We start from the raw sequence: 18,350 nt of genomic DNA on the forward strand, positions 1-18,350 counted from the left end.
AGTGGAGTGCTTGGGGAGCCGGCTTCTAGTTCTGCTTAGGCCCGGATCCTCCCGCCTGGATCTAGGGCTGGTGCGTAGCCACTGCAATCTCCGGGAAGTGGAGGCTCTGGGCTTCACACCCAGCTCCGCAATGCATCCGCTCCGTGATCCTGGATAAGCTGGTCCCCTTCTCTGAGCCTTATCTGTAACAGATGAAGAGGGGTCGACAAGAAGTTAGGGGTAAAGAACCTGGGAATTGCCAGGTCCGGAGTGGGTGCCGGGTACGTGGAGCCGGGGCCGTGGGTCGCGTTGCCCCCTCGCTGACTCATTCAGTGTGCCCCGGGTGGGGGGAGAAAGAGAACCACGTGTAAGAGCCCAGGCGAAACACGGCCTCGGGCGACCTGCCTTCTACAGCTGGGAGAACAGCCCGCTCTCCCCACGCCCCTCCCGGTTCCCAGCAGCCCTGGCCGCCCCGCCCCCGCCACAGCTGCTGCTCCCACTCCTACACCCCACCCCGCCCAGCCCTTTCTGCCTCGTCATCTCCTGACCCGCCGAGGCCCGACCCGTGCGTGAGTCGGGCCGCCCGGAGCTCACCGGACCTGGAGCTCTATCCCATACGGTTGGGGGAGGGAAAAGAAACCGAGATTGGGCAGAATCTGCGTCCTTAACCAGCCGCGCTACTAGGTCTGTGAGCCCCGCCCCTCCGTGGGACTAATTCTGGGACCCAGTGGAGGGGAGAACAGGGGAGCTTGTGGTCGCACCTGTGCAAAGGCTCTCGCAGTTTCCCACAACCCTCGCTCCCTAGCAAAAGAGAACGGGCAGCCAGGTGGCGAGGGGGGCCGAGACCCTCCCCTCCACGCCTCGAACTTGGAGCTGCCTGGTGCCCCGAGAAGAATCTGGCCTGTGACCCTTGAAGGACTGGCGGCGATATAACTTGGTACAGTATTTACTTCTGAATAGTGAGTCTCAGAGGGAGGGCCCAGACCATCTGGGGTTTCTGTGTCCAAGATAGGACAAAGGACAGGACTTGGCGTGATGGGAAGAGGAGGCTAACATAAAACTAATTTGGGGAAGAGTGAGGGAGGATGAGGGACCAATCCGCTAGGCCCCCTCCTTCTCTGCACCGGTATAAGACCAGGTTCTATCCCCTCACCCTTCTTGCACCCCTGGTTGGGGGTCAGCTTTGGAAGCCTCAGCTTCTCAAAGAGGGCAGAGGTCGGCGGGTACACAGTGCAGTACGGTCAGCGCAGTGATGAGGGAATCTGCTGTTCACTGGTGTAATAGGAGATGAGATAAAATCGGTCTGCCTATGACACACTCAGGTATTGGGGTGGACAAGTGGACATTTGAGTCTAGGAGGATGGGTCCACAGCATGGAGGAAGGGGAATGGTATGCTAGGCTTAGGGAACAGCATCTGCAAAGATTCAGAAGTACCGGGGGCTTGGGGAGTTCTTCCAGCCCTGAGTGGTGGAGGGAAGTTGGGGAAAGCCTAGCTGTCCAGGGGTGTGGGAGAGCAGCCAGGCAGCATAGTCTGAATTCTCTCTGATGGACAGTGGGGAGCAGGTAGTAAGGGCTGAAATTCTGCTTGGCTGGAGATCTCATTGTAGTTCAGACTGGAGCAAGTCAGATTACAGGTCTGCCATTTGGTCTCTCTGAGCTTGTCTTCTCATCTGTAAAATGGGGAAAGTAAATCCTGCCCCAGAGAATCGTCAAAATCACTGTGCTGTCGGGGTAATGAGATGAGAGTGAGAGGTACTCAGAGAGACTGTCATAGGAGATGAGATGATCATGAGGGTTTGTGGGGGAATGATGATAGAGACTCAGTGAGAAGTGGAAGAGCAGCATTTGTCACAGATGGAACATGAATGGAGAGGGAGGGGCAGGAGGTACTCCTGGTCTCTGAGCAGTGGCCTAGGGGAAGGGCTGACACTTCAATATGACCAGGGAGGCATAACATGATACCAGGTCGTAGTGAGGGAGACTTGGGAGGCAGGATGGGGGCTAGGACCAAATCCATTCTCCCAGATCTAGAGCCAAGAAAGGAGGTAGAGGAGGGACCCTAAAGGGAGGATGAGACCGGGAGGATGCTATGTGGAAATGGGCTGAGAGAAGGAATGGTACAGGGGCAGACCTCTTTGCCCCTTAATGCCAGGAGCCTGGCTGTCTGGGTCAGGCCACCCAAGAGGAGATGGGCCATTGTCCTTAGTGGACAGAGCAGGTTAATTTCTGCCTAACACCTCCTGTTTGGTAGAGACAGTCTTTCAAAATGGGAGAATCCATGGAGGAAAACAGTAAAAGTTCGGCAAGTATTTGTTGGTAGCTTTTACGAGTTGGGCCCTGGGTACAAGATGAAGCAAGAGATGGCTGTGAGTCATTCCCAGGGCAGCAGGGAGACAGTTGAGTCTCAGGTGATGTCAGAAGATCTTGATCAGAGCTAGGACTCAAAAGAATTTAGGTATCCTGCTCAGGTGTTAAGGAACCAGGAAGGGCCATGCGACCATATTGGGGTTGCAACATGGTGGTAGCGTTAGTGGGGGGGGGGGGGTAGGGAGTGCAGGGGCACAGCCTGTCCTGGAAAGACGGACCTCAGGGTCAGGATAAAAGATCTGGACTTCTTACAGTGGGTGAGAGCAGCAGGGGAGGCTCCCAGCACTTTGTGCTCTGGGTGCAGAGGAGATTCAGGGCTCTCCAGGGTCTAGGCTGGAGATGAAAGCCTAGACTATGAAAGAGATGAGGATGACAGAAATTATTCAGCAGATAGAACGGAAAGGACTTGACTGTTATCTGGGTGTGGGTCTTTGCCTGTTAAAGTGGAGAAGCAGGTTTGGGAAAGAGAAGTTGGTTTGGATAAATTGGGTCTGAACAGATCGCGATGTCTGCAGGCAGCTGGGGCTCAGGAGGGAAGTCCTGGTTGGTGTGAGCGGTCATAGATACATAAGGGTCCTGGGAGAGTGGAGGAGAGGAGAGGAGGGCCAGCTGATGTTTAGGGACCCAAGGAGAAGCCTGATGAGGAGACCGGAGGCTGTAGAGGCAGGAATACGAGGAGTACGGTGCTGCGGAGCTGTCCCGCTGCTGGGGTCGAGGTGAATTTAAGACTCCAGCCACCAGTGTTCATTCAGGCCCTGGGAGCGAGGTCAAGAGCGGGGGAGCTTCGGCCCCCACTACCTCTCTCCCCCTTCCCCAGGCAGCCCTGACTATGGGCAACGCTCAGGAGAGGCCTTCGGAGACGATCGACCGCGAACGGAAACGCCTGGTAGAGACGCTGCAGGCGGACTCCGGACTGCTGTTGGATGCGCTGCTGGCGCGGGGCGTCCTCACCGGGCCCGAGTACGAGGCGTTGGACGCGCTGCCTGATGCCGAGCGCAGGGTGCGCCGCCTGCTGCTGGTCGTGCAGAGCAAGGGCGAGGCCGCCTGCCAGGAGCTACTGCGTTGCGCCCAGCGGACCGCGCGCGCGCCCGACCCCACCTGGGACTGGCAGCATGTGGGCACTGGTGAGCGCGCGCGGGGCGGGACCTGGGGCGGGACCTAGGTCAGAGTAGGGGGCATGGCCGGGGCGGGGTCCTCGTCTTCCGCAGAGATGGGCGTGTGCAGGGGAAACTGCAAACGGGTAATTGAACTTGAGACGGTCTCACCTCCGTCCCAGGCTACCGGGAACGAAGCTACGATCCTCCATGCCCAGGCCACTGGACGCCCGAGGCAGCCAGCTCAGGGAACCCATGCCCTGGGCTGCCCAGAGCTTCACACTGCGATGAGGCTGGAGATCGTGAGGGCTCGGAAGCAGTGCCATCCGTCACCCCCGAGGAGTTTGAGCCAGAGGTGGACGCTGAGGCCTCTGAAGAGCCTGAACCCACTGAAGGGGATGAGGGGGCGTTGGAACCACAGATGGATCCGGATCCAGAGCCAGAGGCAGAACCAGAGACTGAACCAGAACCAGAGCCTGAACCGGAGCCGGAGCCAGAGCCAGAGCCGGAGCCAGAGCCAGAGCCAGAGCCAGACTTCCAGGCAGGGGATGAGTCTGAAGGTGTGAGGCTGCCCAAACCCAGTGCCAGGTTGGAGGGAGGGCGGGTGGGCCCCAACTGACTGACCACCTTACCCCTTTGTCTCTAGATTCCTGAAGGCCAGAGTGCTGACAGGCCACTCCCTGCCCAAGCTGGATAGGACCTGGGATGCTGCACTGACTGGCAAGGTGGGATACCACCAATCCTCTGCCTGGCCCAGTATTCACTGCAAGTGAATAAACTGTGGGTCGACCTGGGTTATCTGTGACTCTGGCTCTTGGCCCAGGAACTAGGGTGTGAACCGTGCTCTGTGTCCCAGTGACCTGGGCAGCCCTATGCCCCACCACTTAGTCCTCAGCCCTATTTCATCAATAGCTCAAGTTGCACCCCTGGGGGACAGTGGCCTGACCTGGGCCCTCTTACTTTCCTGAACCATTTGGGGGCATGTGTAGTCACCAGCCCTACCCCATGGAAGCCCCTGGGCCTGGAGCAGAGAGCCAGAGAAGAGGGACTTCTCTCCACTTAGGGAGAGCTAGCACTCACAGCATTGGGAAATAAGATGAGGAGAGAAAAAAAGGAAGGGATCTTGGGTAGACAGAGACCACACGCTTCACTGTAATTGTTTTAATTGTCTGTCTTCTCTCAGGACTGGGAACTCAGTGAGGGTTCTGACCGGTGACTGGCACACAGAAGGCGCTCTATGCCTATTCACTGACTACATGAATAAGGACTTTCCAGTTGCATTTCCAAGTTTTACAGATGGGAAAACTAATGCCAAGAGTGGGAGTGGGACTAGGTCAATCTCACACAACGGAGTCTGAGGTGAAACTGGAGGCAACCACAATCTCTGCACCTCTCCTGGTCCAGGATGAACTCAGGACTTGGGACAAAAACTAGGGGCCTGCCCCTCAGGCTTGATTGTGGCTGTAGCCAGACTATGCCAACCTCTACCAGAGACCAGCTGTGAGGGTGTGGGCAAAGATAAGGATAGCAGAGGCCAGTGGAGGGGGTGGGGGGCAACTGAGCACTCAGGCCAAATGAGCACTCAGGCTCCACTCACAAGGCCTGAAGGAATGTGAGTGTGTGTGTGTGTGTGTGTGTGTGTGAGAGAGAGAGAGAGAGAGAGAGAGAGAGGGGCGCTAGGAATAGTCAGTGCCTTCCAGAGGAGCCCTCTGCCTTCCCACCAAAACTTCAGAAGCTGCTGCCTCCCAGCCCCAGGAAGTACAACATAAATAGGGAAGTAATACATGATCGGTGGGACAGGCTAAATGCTGGAAAGCATATCCCAGCCCAGCTGGGTCTCTAACTACCAGGGCCCCTGTCCCTTGAGTCTGTGTGAAAGCCAGGACCTTAGGCTCAGGCAGTCACCCCAGGAGAAGGGAGACCACCCACCAGGACCCAGTGAGAGGTAGACAGCATAAAAGCTGAAGGAGCACCAAGGGGCCAGGTGGGGGAAGGGAGACTGGAGGAGACAGATACCCGAAGCCATCTCATGCAAGAACAGGTTTCTACTCCCAAACCACTCCCCGTCCCTATCCATGCTCACCTTCCCTGCTGCCCCTACGCCTCCCCTCTGCTCCACAGACAAAGGCAGGAGGGCACTCAGTTTGCCTGACATGCTGCTGGTCCCCAGGCCCCAGGGAGGCCAGCAACGGACACAAACCCGCTAATGTTGCCGCTCCTCCCTCCTGAGGTGCTCCTGCCCTTCCAGTTCCCCAAGAAACACCCAGGTCATGGAAGCACAGAGCAGCCAGCTTCATGTTCTGGGGGCTGATTTGGGGCCCTCTGTAGCCCTCAACCAGCATCAGTCAGGCAGCAGGCGGCCCAGCTCTGCTTCATCCAGCCGGTTGGTGGCCATGATATGCTCCAGCTGCTGCCGATAGCGTGCCAGGTCCTGCATGAAGTGGGGTACCCGGGTATTGTCCAGTACCCCATGGGGCCGCAGATGGTCTATATCCTCATAGGACACCTGCAGAGAGGAAGCTGGGCCTGAGGGGTAGGCAGAGGCCCTGGCTTTCAGACAGCTAGTCCCAGCTCTCTACCAATGAATGGCTCATTGCCCGTTGTTCCTGGCACTCTTCCCTTCCCCGTCCTGATCCACTCCAATGTTATGTACCCTGAAGCTCAGTCCTGGGTGTTCACTCTTTCTCTCAACACTTTATCATCTATGTCCTACAATCCTACTCCTGTCATTTGCTTAGCTTCACCCCTCACTTCCAAACCTTGGTATCCAACTGCCTTCCGAATACCTTCATGTGGCTAGCTCTCAGAAAGCTCCGATTTCCCACATCCAGCAGCGAACTCCTAGATGCCACCTTATGCCAGCCCCACCCTCCTCACAGTCCCCTAGGTCAGATTTCAGGGAGGGGCCCTGGATTCTGTCACCCTCCCACTCAGGGTGGCCATGGAGTTCAAGGAATTCCACTCTCGGAAGAGCTCTCCAGCTCGCCCTCCCTCTCCCTCAGTTCTACAGGAGTGACTGGAAAGACCACTTCTCTTCCCCCTTCACTCCCTTCCCTAAGTCCCTCTCTCTAATCCACCTCCCATCTGACATCCAGGAGCCTTCTAAAGCAAACATCTGTGCCATTCCTCTGCTTCAAGCTCCTCTGATCCCCCATTGCTTGGGGTGAAGTTCACCTTTCTTAGCCTGGCAAAAATACCCAGTGCCAGGGACTTGGTCCCTGGCCATTTCTCCAGCCTCTTTCCCCAGGTCTCCTTCCTGACTGCTTCTTTGGCCTGGAATACCTCCTTTGAGATGCAGTATCCACATACACACATGCACACACACCCCTTGCAAGCTAGATCAAGCACCTGCTAGCGTCATTTCATCTGCTGTGTCATTGCATCTCATCAGAGGCCTGGCACCAGCACTCAGTCGAGCATCCATCAGAGGATCACGGAATACTGGGACCTATGAAGTCCCGTGGTCCACCACTCACCTTGCCCAGAGAGGTCAGTAACGGGAAATCGATGGTCTGGCGGTGCCGCAGAATGTGCACGATGCCGTCTAGGTACACCTGGTCCTTGCTGAAGCAGCCTGTGGGCACCAGAGAGCCATGAGCCCCTACACCTGAAGCCACCCCCGTCCCCAACCCCAGCTCAGGGCACTTCCCCCAGTAGGCACCCACCTGGCAGTGAGGTGTCAGTCTGGCCGCGCTTGGCCCGCACGCAGTACTCCCAGCGCACATCAGCGTCCTGCACGTAGCGCGCCAAGTCCTGGAAAAGCTGGCGGAAGGACATGCGCGCGGCACGATGGACGGTGTAGTAGAGTAGTGCCGCGCGCCACAGGAAGGGCTGCTTACGGAACAGCACGCTGTGCAGGCTGGCCAGGCCCTCCTCGGTGGGGTTCGCTGGCCGCAGCCCGTACTGCAGCCGACCCTCGGCGTTGTGCCATGGCTGCCGCGCGTTGTTCACACCCCGCAGGTAGTGGGTGCCTGTGGGAGAGCAAGGCGGAGGCAGCGCTGGGCAGGGCATCCCAAGACCCACCCTGCTGCACCTCTAGCCAGTGACCCAGGCTCTCACATAAACCCTCTCCACCGCCCCTGCCTCACCTTGCATACTCAGCCATGAAGACTCTCCTGGGGTGAATTTGCACCCAAGGACCCAGAGAGTTTCACATGCAAGAGTCCTTACACACACACACACCTCTCCCGAACTTACACTGCCCCCCAGCCCCGAGAGGAGCAGGAACTCTCACACCACCCCCGCCCCACGTTCTGCACACCCATGTCATTTTAATCGTCATGCTGATGTCCTCATCAAAAACCACCTTTTGCCCAGAGCAACAGGATTCTTGATGAAGAGGGACAGACAATAGTAATTAGTGTCCTGTGCTCTCTTCTCCTAAACCTAGCTCTGTGTGTCCTCAGCCAATTCCATTTCCACCCTGGAGGACCTATATGTTGGCTGGGCTAGTGGGACCCTCAGGGTTCTTCCTTTGGCCTGTTGGGGCCCCAGCAGCTTTGTCCCTACAGTCAAGGGAAATCAGAGAGGAAGTGGAGAAAAAGATACCCAAGAAGAGTGAGAGACGAGGGTGAGCCCAGAGAGTGGGCAGGGTTGTTTGGGCCTCCCTCTGTGAGCCAGAGGGAAGAGGTGACTGCTCACAAAGGGAAAGGGCCCATCCTCGAAGGGAAAGGGGAGAAAGACGGGGGGTGGAGTTACTGGGGCCCCTCACTGCCTCCCCCATCCCAGTCCCCTCTCATCCTTACCCACCCACCCACCTACCCACACCCTGACCTATCTCGTGCCGCAGCATGCCCTCCAGCCAATACTGGCGGGCTCCAGTCAGGTTGATGGCCAGTGTTGGTCGGCTATTCTCCACCATCATCACTGCCTGGGACAGCAGGTCTTCACTCAGCTGCACCACAACCTGTAGACAGCAGCAGTGTCCTGAGCCATGGCTACCAACCCTGGGCCAGTGTGCAGGTGGACCCACTAATGCCACAGTGACACCAGGCTGGACACTTGGCCAGGCTACCCACCCTTTACCATCTCTGCTCAGAGCCAGCTCCCACCTTATTGGGGTAGGGACAGGGGCTTGCCAGGGGTCATTAGCTGGCGAGGTATGGAGCTGGGCCTGGCACCACCCACTGGGCAGTCTAGTTTGGGGCGTGTAGAAGAGGGGCCTTGCAGGCAGGGCAAGCTCACCTCCCCAACGCAGCCCTCCTTCTGCATGTATTTGCGCACAATGGACCAGATCTGGCACTTGGTCAGTAGCTGGCCCCCGGTAGCAGCCTCAAAGTGTTCGTAGGTGCCAAACTTCTCCAGGACAGCTTCAATGATGCCAACTGCCTGCACATAGGGCCGCAGTGGCTGGTCAGGCGAGGCCTCGTGGGTGGTCAGGGCCAGGGTAAGGTGGGCAGGCTGACTGACCTGATGGATGAACTGTCCAGAGGCCTCACAGTACTTCTCCAGCACAGCTGTAGGCATCGGCTCCTGGTACTCGAACTGTGGGTTGTAGGTGTAATGGGACTGGAAGAACTTTTTCCGCTCATGGTCCATGTTGGTTGGCCGCAGGGCCACCAACAGGCAGGGGCTCCTGCTGGCACCACGGCCTACCTCCTTTTGAGTCTTAGCTATGTGAGGCAGGGAGGCTGCAGACCGCAGGGTGCTCCCACCTGGATCCCGTCCTCGTCCAGGTAGGGCCCGACCCTGGGTGCTGCCCCCCCGCCGACCAGTACTATTGACGGTGCAGGTGCTCTCACTGCGACGCATGTGGCCACGGCGGCCCAACCGCAGCTCTGGGAAGGACTGCCGCTCAGGCCGGGGCTGCAGGGCTGAGGAGACTGACAGAGCCAGGGGCAAGGCCAGGGACCGAGGCCAGGGGTACAGCGGTGTCCCATCTCGGTCTGAGGGCTTCAGCCTACGGCCCAAGGATGAGGGACTGGCTGGTGGGCTGGGGGGTGCCTGCTCATACACCTGAGCCCCTGAGTCCAGCACCATTCTGTCCTGGGGATCACATCCAGCCTGGTCACTCCAACTCCCCACACTGTCGTCTTCTGGGGACACAGAAGGGCATGTGGAGGACAGCATGAGTGGGTGTGGCCTGAGGACCAGCAGGCCCTGTGCTCCACACTGCCCTTGCTGGGTCCCCAGGAGTCTGGGTGCCTGCCCTCTCAACCCCACCCCAGTGTCCATTCCCTCCAGCAGGCTCACCAAAGCAAGCTGGACTGGGAAAAAGCAGGAGGAAGAATCTTATACATGCACCTAGATGGTGGTTCCAGGAATACCCTTTAGCCTGTGAGGTCCTGATAGCAAGGCCTGAGTCCATACTCATGATTCTAATCACTGTGTTCAGCACTCACCCGGGTTGGAAGCTAGCACAATATAGCCTCAGCTGCTGGGTTGATGGGTGAGGGGAGCCTCACTACCTTCTACCTGCCTTCCACCTATGGCATTTTTCATTTCTACCCCTTCCCTCCCACCTGGTTCCATCCACCTCCTCCAGACCATTTGGCGCCAGTCAGTTTGAATGCCTGCATACCCCTTGCTTATGTTAGTCCCTCCAGCTGGAATGCTTTCTCTCCACTGGGCTATCTGTTCAAATCCAATTTAGAATCAGCTTTTGTGGGGCAGATGGAAACTTCAGCAAATCCAAGCCAATCCCTGGTCTGTCTCCTATCAGAAGCATCTTCCTAGTTGGTCGGGGCACTCATCCCTGACTCTGTACCAGGGCTCAGTCCAATCCAGTCTCTCTCCAGAGACTGACTGAAGGCTCCAGGCTCTGAACTCCCTTGCCTGCTCAGGGACACAATTCCAGCATTTCTCCTCTCCCCTATATCTCCTACATCATCAAACTCTTCCTCTCTGCTGGATTCTTTCCAGCAGTTTATTCTTTCCATCAGCATAAACACATGCTGTCATTTCTCTCTTAAAAAAAACAAAAACAAAACCCTCCCTTGACCCCACACTCCTCCAGCAATAGCACCACCCCCTCTAGCTGCTCCTTACTGCAGCACATGTCAAGAGTCATCTATGCTCATTGTTCATTTCTTTCTTTCCTGTTCTCTCTTAAATTTCACTCCAGTTAGGCTTTCCCCCCCGCCCCATCTCTATTGAAACTGATCTGACCAAGGTCATCAATGATCTTCATGCACTTGACACAGTTAATCGCTTCATCCACTTGGCTCCCCAAATCTCCTACCTCACTGGCTGTTTGTTCTTGCTCTTCCTTGCTGGTCATCCCTGTCTTCCTGACCTCTTAACACTGTAATGCCCCAGGACCTGGAAACTTCTATGGAAACTTCTCTCCCCTTTTCCATTTATGCTCACTCCTTGGGTGATCTCATCCATTCTCAAGGTTTTAAAATCATCAGCCCAGACATCTTCCATAAACTTCAGACCAGTGTTGCCAGTTCTCAATTCAACATCTTTACTGGAATGTATAACAGGCGTGTCAAACTGAACACATCCTCTGTCTGAAATGTTTTCCCTCCATATAATTGCAGGAGTCACTCTCACTTTCTTCTGATTTCTGCACAAATATTAGAAAAGCCTCCCTAACAACAAACACTCTCTATAAAATAGTAAACCTCCTCTCTCCTCTACACCGCAATCTCCCCTTCCCCACAGTATTGTTCTCTGTAGCAGTTGTCACCATCTGAAGTACAGTATATTTGTTAGTTATCTGCTGTTTCCTTGAGTGTTCACTGTGTTTCCAGAACCCAGAATAGTACCTGACCCAAAGCAGTTGCTCAAGAGCCCTTCTGCTTCTCAAAATTGGAATCATTCCTTCCTTGCACTTTGTTTCCCCATCCAGATCTGACCCCCCCACACACTTCCTTCTACCCGCCTAGGGACCAGCTGACTGAAAAGATTTCAGGCCTCAGGCTGCACTCCCCTCAACTAACTACACATTTTCCTGGACTCCTCCAGGGTCTCCTGGCCTCTAACTGGACCAGCCCCCTTCATCTTTCCTCCTTTTCTTTCACCTACCTCTTCATAATTATCAGACTACGCCTGTTTCTTTCATGTCTCAGGTCCTTCTGCCAAGAATGCCCTCCCAATGTCTCCCTGGAGCAAACCTAACCATTTTCAGGGCTTGGTTTAGGCCTCACCTCCTCCGGGAAGCCTTCCAGGCGTCTTAGAGGCTCCCAGTGCCTAGGCGGCCTCTATACCGCCCAAGGCTGTCATTTTCATAGCCTAGGTCCGTGTCCCCCCCACCATCTCCTGAACTCCCTGAGGGCAGGGACGGGTCTGATTCACCCCATCGTCTCAAACATCCAGCACTAGATGCAGAATGAATGAAAGATGGCTGGGGGAGGAACCCAGACTGAAGGCGGAGTCTGGTGACAAATAAGAGGGTGTGGCCTGCGCCAATAGGAAACTCCGGGAGAGGATAACGTGAAAGAGGAGCCAATGGGGATGGGTATATCGAAGAGGGGCGTCACCTACAGCCAATAAACAGAGGGGGATGAGGCAAAGGGCGTGCCGAATGGAGGGCGGGGCCAGAGGACAATGGAGGGGGAATTCCCTGGTAGGTAAGGCGTGGTCGCGTCGCGCGCCTTTTCGGCCTCTAGGGGATGAAAGGGTTCCGTGCCGCACCCCCACCTGTTCGCTGCTCTTTTCGCCGACGCCGTTCCCCCTCTGAAACACCGGTCGCCGGCCTCCCGGCCCGCGGGAGTTCTCGCCGGGGACGCACGCACTCGGGCGCGCGCACGCTCAGCGCGCGGATTCGCGTCAATCTCCGCTGCGGCGCGCGCCCGAGAACACAGCAGGGGGTGGGGCCAGGCAAGGCAGAGAGACGGTGTCCGCCACTAGGTCACGTCCATGGGCTGGGCGTTGTCTTGAGCCCGCCCTCTTCAAGAGGTCCAGGCTGGTTTCAGGGCTTCATTTGGTACCCGGCCTCGGAATCAGGGCCAGGGAGACGAACTCACTGCCCCGGGACGGATACGTGGGGATATAGTCTGCGTACGGTGGCAGAAGCCCGGGCACTGATGCTGGGATAGGTGGTGTACAGCGGGTATACCAGGACTGAAGCCAGGATACCTTAGGCGTGTCACTGCGTGTGGACCCCCCCCTAATCTTCACGGACACTTATTTCAACTTCCTCCCTTCCCCAGCACACACAATTCACGCGTACAGGGGCCGTGGCTTTATTCTGCTGGCAGTCGGGAGTCAGGCACAGGGCCCCGAAGGAAGGCAGGAGGACGGAGCAGGTGTAGGTGCTGGCACGAGGCTGAAGAGAGCGCGGCGACCCGCGGGAGGCGATGGCTGCGGGCCGGCCTGCAGGGAGCTGAGTGCAGCTAGGCGCTGCTCTCGGGACACGTCCCCGCGCAGGTCCAAGAGGGCGGAGACGTGATCCTCACTACGGGGCACCACAGAGATGCGTCAGGCCCGCCCAGCCCCTCCCCGTCCCTCCCAGTTCCCTCCTCCCCTCTCGCGCCCGTCTTCGCACCTCACGTCAGGAAATTGTTGCCGCAGGCCTGCCACCTCCAAGCCAAGCATCGTGGGATCGCGGAGATTCAGCAGCTTTCGCAGAGTGAGTAGCACCGGCGCACATTGAAAGCTTTCCTCCAGGCCCTGAACACGTCGGGGTAGGTCTCGTGCGGGCCCTCGGCTCCGACCCAACCACTGAGATTCCCACCCAACCACAGAGATTCCCACCCATCTGTTCGCCCAACAAGCTCTCACCAAATCGAGGAAGAGATCTCGGAGCTGCATGGCATCGTGCTGCAGGCGCTCGGCAGCCTGGTTCCGCTCATCGGCACCACGGCACACCAGGCGGCCCTGCATTAGCGCACACAGGTACTGCAGCACCACGGTACGCTCAGCCTCGGCCAGCAGCAGCTGCGGGGAGGGCAATCAGGTGGGTCCTGGACCCCTTTCCCATTGGATCTCCCCCCTCACCCTCCTTACCCCAAGTCGCACCTGGACAGCGGGATTCCGCACACGCCAAAAATCCCGGCAGAAGCGCGCCGTCCTCTCGCACACATCATCCAGCAGCTCCGGGCTCGACAGCCATTGGCGCGAGGGCAGAGCCATGAACAGGGGCTAGGGGATGGGGACAGAGGCGGGACTGGAAGGCCGATGCAGATCCCGTATTCCACGTAGAGACCTCCGTACATACGCTGTATCTCCTCCCACCCCACCTGGAACCTCACCTGTAGCTCCACCAGCAGTGCCTCCAACACCAGGCGACATATCCTCCTCTGCAACTCCTCCAGCGCTGCCTCCACCGGAGCCAAGGCTCCTAAAGCCACCCCGTCGGGCTGCAAGACCGACACGGAGGAGCTGGACCAACCAAAAGTACGGCTTCAGGACCAAGGCCAAGGCCCTAACGGACCTTCGTTGTCCAGCCGCTCGGGCGCCACCTAGTGGCGCAAGTTTGTGGAGGGAGGGGGCAAGAAGGGCGGTTCCCCGCGCTTTCTGAAGGTCTGGGGTGTCGACTAAAGCATGGAGTGGTAGGCTCAGTGAGCTGGCAGGGACACAACCCAGACGGCCCAGCCTCTAATTCGTGGTGTGACCTTGAGCAAGTCATGTCTTTCAGTTTCTGTTGACTCCTCCGTAAGGGGAGAGAGTTTATCCCAGTCAGGAGGGAGTAAAAATTAGCAACTTGTTTGTCTGCTCTCTCTGCCCCCATCCCAAAGAACGTAAGACCCACGAGGAAGGGATTTTTTTTCTGTTTTGTTCACTGCTGTAACCCCAGACATTATCTGGCACAGAGTAGGAGCTGGTAAGTATATGTTAATATGTTAATAAATGAATGCTTGAGACTATGTGCCAGGCATTGTATTGTGGTAGGTACTTTACATCTGTTATTGCATGTGATTCTTACCCATATAATATAATATAATATAATATAATATAATATAATATAATATAATATAATACTAATAAGAAAAGTGACATTCAGAGAGATTTGGTAACTCGCCCAACGTCACACAGCTAGTAATTAGTAGAACTGGGATTGGAACCCCAGAGCTATGTGAGTCCAAAGTTCCTAATGGCCCAGTGTGGCTGGATAGGTACCTAATAGATATTCAGTCAGGGGTTAGTGAAGGTGGCATTCTGTGGGAGACTTCTGGTACCTGAGTGCTGATTGGTGGTTGAGGGCAGCCAGTAGGTAGGACACGTAATGAGGGGCCATTGCTTCCCCTCTGAGGTGGTCTCGGGAGAATCGAATCAGGGCATCACTGAAGCTGCAAAGGGCAGAGGTGGCTTTTGTACCTGCTGTCATTCTGGCGCCCCAACAACCTCTGTTCCGGGTACTCTAGCCCCACCTCCAAGATACTCAAGGCCCTGTTTGAAGGAGCCTTTTCCCACTGGCGGGCCTTATTCACTCGGAGCCCCTTTGGGCTGCCCCAGGAGCAAGACCAGGTGTTGGGAATGGATCAGTGCCTTGGCAGACCTTCTCAGGAATGCTCCCAGTTCTGACAGTGCCATGCCATGCACCCGCCGCTGCAGTGACTCACTGACCAGGCTGCTTACTCGAATGTTCTCTTCCAGGATCTACAGGCAGGAATGGGCAGCCATTAGCAGAGTCCTAGTCCTGCCCTCCTCCCCTTTCCCTATGGGAGCTGCCCACCTGCCCGCCACTTCCCACTCACCTGAAGCACGATGGCTGGCATTGGTGAGTGGTAAAAGCCAGATGGGTCTGTGTCAGGCTCCTGCTCCCGGCCCCACTCAGCTACTTCCCCATCCAGTGCTTTCTGCAGCCACTGCACCACATTTGCCTGGGGGAAGGGATGAGGGGCAGCAGGATATAGCAGGGCACTGACCCTGCTAGAGACAGTTAGACATGTGACTTTGCAAATACAGGCACACAACTGGTAGCAGAGCTTCTCTGGACCTGGGCCCCAACTACTCACCTGGACTTTGGACACAAATGTTGCCTCAAGCTGCTCAATATTCTCCAGGGTCAGGAGGGGCTCCAGCTGAGACACGTCAGCCTCAGGCCCCAAGTCCAGGCTCCCCATCATTTCTGGCCTGGTGATAGGTGGCCAGTGTCACACTGAGCCTGCAGCTTCCGATCCACCCACTTCCCATTGCCCAAAGCGCACTGACCCCAGGTACACATGTAGTGCCCAGTGCAGTAAGGTGAAGGCATCAGCAGCTCCCAGCTCAGGCCCTTCCAGGAATTGCTGTAGGCAGCGGCGCAGGCCACTATGCAGGGTGTGGGCCCATAGCTGGACCACCCTGTAGTGCGGTGGGCAGCAGGGTGCTATTAGTGCCTCAGCTCTGGCCAACTCGGCTGGTAGAGCCACCCGCAGAGCCTCCAGCCACCCTGCTAGGGCCCCTGGCCCAGGCAGCAGATGTGTCCCAAAGTGGACCTGCTCCAGGCCCTCCTGTAGTGCCCGCAGACAGCGCTGCCGCCAGTCCCGGGGGGCTTGCTCCAGGGAGGTTGTGCGGCCCGTCTCCACCTCCGCCACACGCACAGCAGCCACCAGCAGGGCTGGGTCCTCCCGTGCCAGCTGTCCTGCGGCCCCTACAGCCGCCTCCACAGCCTGGCCCAGTGCCTCCGACAGAGGGCCCAACCCCTCGAAGATTGGCAACTCCAGGTGCCCCAGAGATGCCCATGTCTCCTCTTGCAGCTGCTCAAGCTCCCGAAGGCTCACATATGCCTCCAAGAGCCGTTGGGCATCAATCAAGGACTGTGTGTGGGCCACTGCAGCTGGCACTAAGGAGGGAAAAGAGGAGACCGCCCTGGGTCTCAGCCTTCCCACCTGTGCAATGGATACAGGATCAGATGCGGAGGTCCTGGGGCTGGGATCATGTGTAAAATATTTAATAACCAGTATAGTAGAGCATTAGCCAATCTGAAAGGATCCACGGAAGGTCCTAGAGGCCTGGTGGGCCAGGGGTAAACCCTTGAGCTAAAGGAACATGAGGAAGTCAGGGATCCTGGAAAGAAGGCAGAGAAGAACTGGAGGATCATTCTAATGGCTATTCACCCACTCTGTTAGGGAAATATTTCAATTTAACAACAAGGATGGCCAGAGCCACTTGACTGGGTGTCCTTTCTGACTCAGACATCCCATGCTCAGGAACACCAGAATGAGCTAATTTGCACCCTGCTTCATATGCCATCTGAAGCCTGAGTTACTTTCTGGGAGGTTCCTGGTGTGGCCCGCCACGCAATCTCCCACTAGTGTCCCAGCCCCTTGATGGGTGTTGACTGACTATTGGATGGTTGAGGCCCAGGGCCCCTGCATACTCACCTGCCTGCAGCCGGGGCAGCAGCTGAGACAGGGCCTGCAGTTGTTTGTGCTGGCTGACCTGCTCCCGCAGGGGCTCTAGTGCCTGTACAGTCTCGACCATGCCCCGGAGCAACCCATGGGCCTGGCCCAGGGCCTCACGGGCTTCCTGCATGGCCTCAAGGCCCTGGGCCAGCTGCCACACACCAGTCTTCACACCCTCCAGGTATGACTGCACCACTGACTGTGGGAGGGAGGCAGCCAATGAGGCCTGGCCAGCCCTGCCGCCCACCCCCAGCACTCTTGCCCCCTGCCTGATGCCCACCTTCATGCGTGCTTCCAGGGAGCAGGTACGCTGCACCTCACGGCTGCGGTACTGGCCCAATCTGGCCAGCTGCTCCGGCCGGTAGAAAATGCCTGAGGCCCACTTGAGTGCTGCACCCCGGGCTAGCCGCTCCGCCCTCTCCTGCTCCGGCCACTCAGGCCCTGGGCAGGAAGAGCCTGGGCAGCCATGTCAGTTGGGCAGGGCCTGAAGGAAGCAGCTGCCGAACCTGCTCCCCTTCCTGCTCTTTAGTCTGGCCCCCAGGGTGGTCCACTCATCTCACTGACCCATAGAGCTCCAGCCAGACTTGGCAAGGACCCAACCCCACCATTCCCCTCTTTCTTGCCACATCCCTCTCCCAACCCACCCGGAAGGTCTCATACCAGGGAGAAGTGCAGGCTGCATTTCGTTCTTGGTTGTTGAGTCCATGGCAGGCCCCGCAGGAGCTGGAGCTGAGGTGGGAGTCGGGGCAAGAATGTGGGTTAGAGCAGGCAGAGTGGATGCTCCTTTGAGATGCAGGTTCTCCCTAGGCCCCTCCAAGGAGGAAGAGGGAGGTTCTTGTCCAGCCCCCTCCAGAAATGCAAGGGAGGTGGTATGACGGACAGATACCCGGGAAGCCTTCCCCTGCTGGGTTTCTTAGTTTTGCCCTGTGCAGATGCCAAGTGAGGCAGGGTAGGCACAGACCTCCCCTGCTGAGTGGCAGAGGACAGTCTGGTATGGAACTCACCAGGCCCAACCAGGCATCCAGTCCTCCGCCCTCCTCACACAGCCTTGGCCTTGAGATGGCCCTCTCCCCGCTGCCCTCACAGCAGAGCTGGACACTCCCTCCACTAGCTCAGAGGGCCTGGGTGGCCCTGGCCCACACCTCAGCACACAGCAGAATTCCTCTTCCCAAGGAAGCCTGTGTCCTACCTCCCTGCCCAGGCGCCCCTTCCTCCCTCCAAGCTCCCTCCCGCCCCAAGGCCACGTAGAGAAAGGAAGGAAACTGAAACTCTGGCATTTTATTCCCAACAGGAAAGAGCATCTGCACTGTGGGATGGGGTGGGGAGGGCAGGGCGCCACTTCCTTGGGGGGCGGGGAGTCCACCCAGGACCTCTTAGTGCTCAGGACACAGACGCGAAGCAGATGGCCTCAACCTGGGGTGCAGAGGGGGTTGTGCAACATGGACGCAGACAACAATGTCACAACATGAAAACTGTGTTGATGGGCCCCTCAGAGGAGGGTGTGCACCTCTACAGAAGAGTGAGAGATCACAGGCTGCTGTGAAGAATGCTTGTGGTAGGTGATGGCAGGAGAGGGGCCCAAGGGGTATGAAAGCTGTTTATCTTGAGAGTTAAAGGGGGCCACAGAAGGGACTACAGGGTAGTTAGTAATAATGTAGTGGTCATTGGTGAACCATCCAAATCTACCCTTCA

The 18,350-nt window shown here is 57.2% G+C and overlaps 3 protein-coding genes across 7 annotated transcripts; 1 reads left to right on the plus strand and 2 right to left on the minus strand.

Moving 5' to 3' along the window:
* Positions 1–513: 513 nt before the first annotated feature.
* Positions 514–5,582, plus strand: NOL3 (nucleolar protein 3). The gene is made up of 4 exons (XM_033129068.1): positions 514–916; positions 3,165–3,471; positions 3,624–4,001; positions 4,088–5,582. Exons 2-4 carry the CDS (start codon positions 3,177–3,179, stop codon positions 4,093–4,095), a joined length of 681 nt encoding a protein of 226 aa, XP_032984959.1. The 5' UTR covers positions 514–916; positions 3,165–3,176; the 3' UTR covers positions 4,096–5,582.
* Positions 5,583–5,717: 135 nt separating this feature from the next.
* Positions 5,718–12,405, minus strand: MATCAP1 (microtubule associated tyrosine carboxypeptidase 1). Of its 4 annotated transcripts, none has more exons than XM_033129050.1 (7): positions 11,413–11,725; positions 8,851–9,476; positions 8,626–8,769; positions 8,215–8,347; positions 7,107–7,412; positions 6,918–7,015; positions 5,718–5,947 (listed from the first exon to the last, which is right to left on the minus strand). In XM_033129050.1, the coding sequence occupies exons 2-7, from the start codon at positions 9,418–9,420 to the stop codon at positions 5,783–5,785; spliced, it is 1,416 nt and encodes a 471-aa protein (XP_032984941.1). In that variant the 5' UTR covers positions 9,421–9,476; positions 11,413–11,725; the 3' UTR covers positions 5,718–5,782. The 4 variants fall into 4 exon arrangements, with proteins under 4 accessions (XP_032984941.1, XP_032984942.1, XP_032984939.1 ...); XM_033129051.1 differs by lacking the exon at positions 11,413–11,725 and adding an exon at positions 12,028–12,405 and having other exon boundaries at positions 5,783–5,947; positions 8,851–9,473; XM_033129048.1 differs by lacking the exon at positions 11,413–11,725 and adding an exon at positions 12,028–12,405 and having other exon boundaries at positions 5,783–5,947.
* A 151-nt stretch (positions 12,406–12,556) lies between these two features.
* On the minus strand, positions 12,557–17,852 carry EXOC3L1 (exocyst complex component 3 like 1). 2 transcript variants are annotated; one of them, XM_033129025.1, is made up of 14 exons: positions 17,663–17,852; positions 17,319–17,387; positions 16,939–17,099; positions 16,638–16,857; positions 15,484–16,096; positions 15,288–15,405; positions 15,027–15,152; positions 14,828–14,928; positions 14,508–14,618; positions 13,581–13,710; positions 13,348–13,470; positions 13,111–13,266; positions 12,875–12,999; positions 12,557–12,784 (listed from the first exon to the last, which is right to left on the minus strand). In XM_033129025.1, exons 2-14 carry the CDS (start codon positions 17,362–17,364, stop codon positions 12,595–12,597), a joined length of 2,220 nt encoding a protein of 739 aa, XP_032984916.1. In that variant the 5' UTR covers positions 17,365–17,387; positions 17,663–17,852; the 3' UTR covers positions 12,557–12,594. The 2 variants fall into 2 exon arrangements, with proteins under 2 accessions (XP_032984916.1, XP_032984915.1); XM_033129024.1 differs by having other exon boundaries at positions 16,939–17,114.
* Positions 17,853–18,350: the final 498 nt, after the last annotated feature.

This window comes from Rhinolophus ferrumequinum, chromosome 15 (genome assembly GCF_004115265.2).
Source record: "Rhinolophus ferrumequinum isolate MPI-CBG mRhiFer1 chromosome 15, mRhiFer1_v1.p, whole genome shotgun sequence".
Classification (NCBI taxonomy): Eukaryota; Metazoa; Chordata; class Mammalia; order Chiroptera; family Rhinolophidae; genus Rhinolophus; species Rhinolophus ferrumequinum.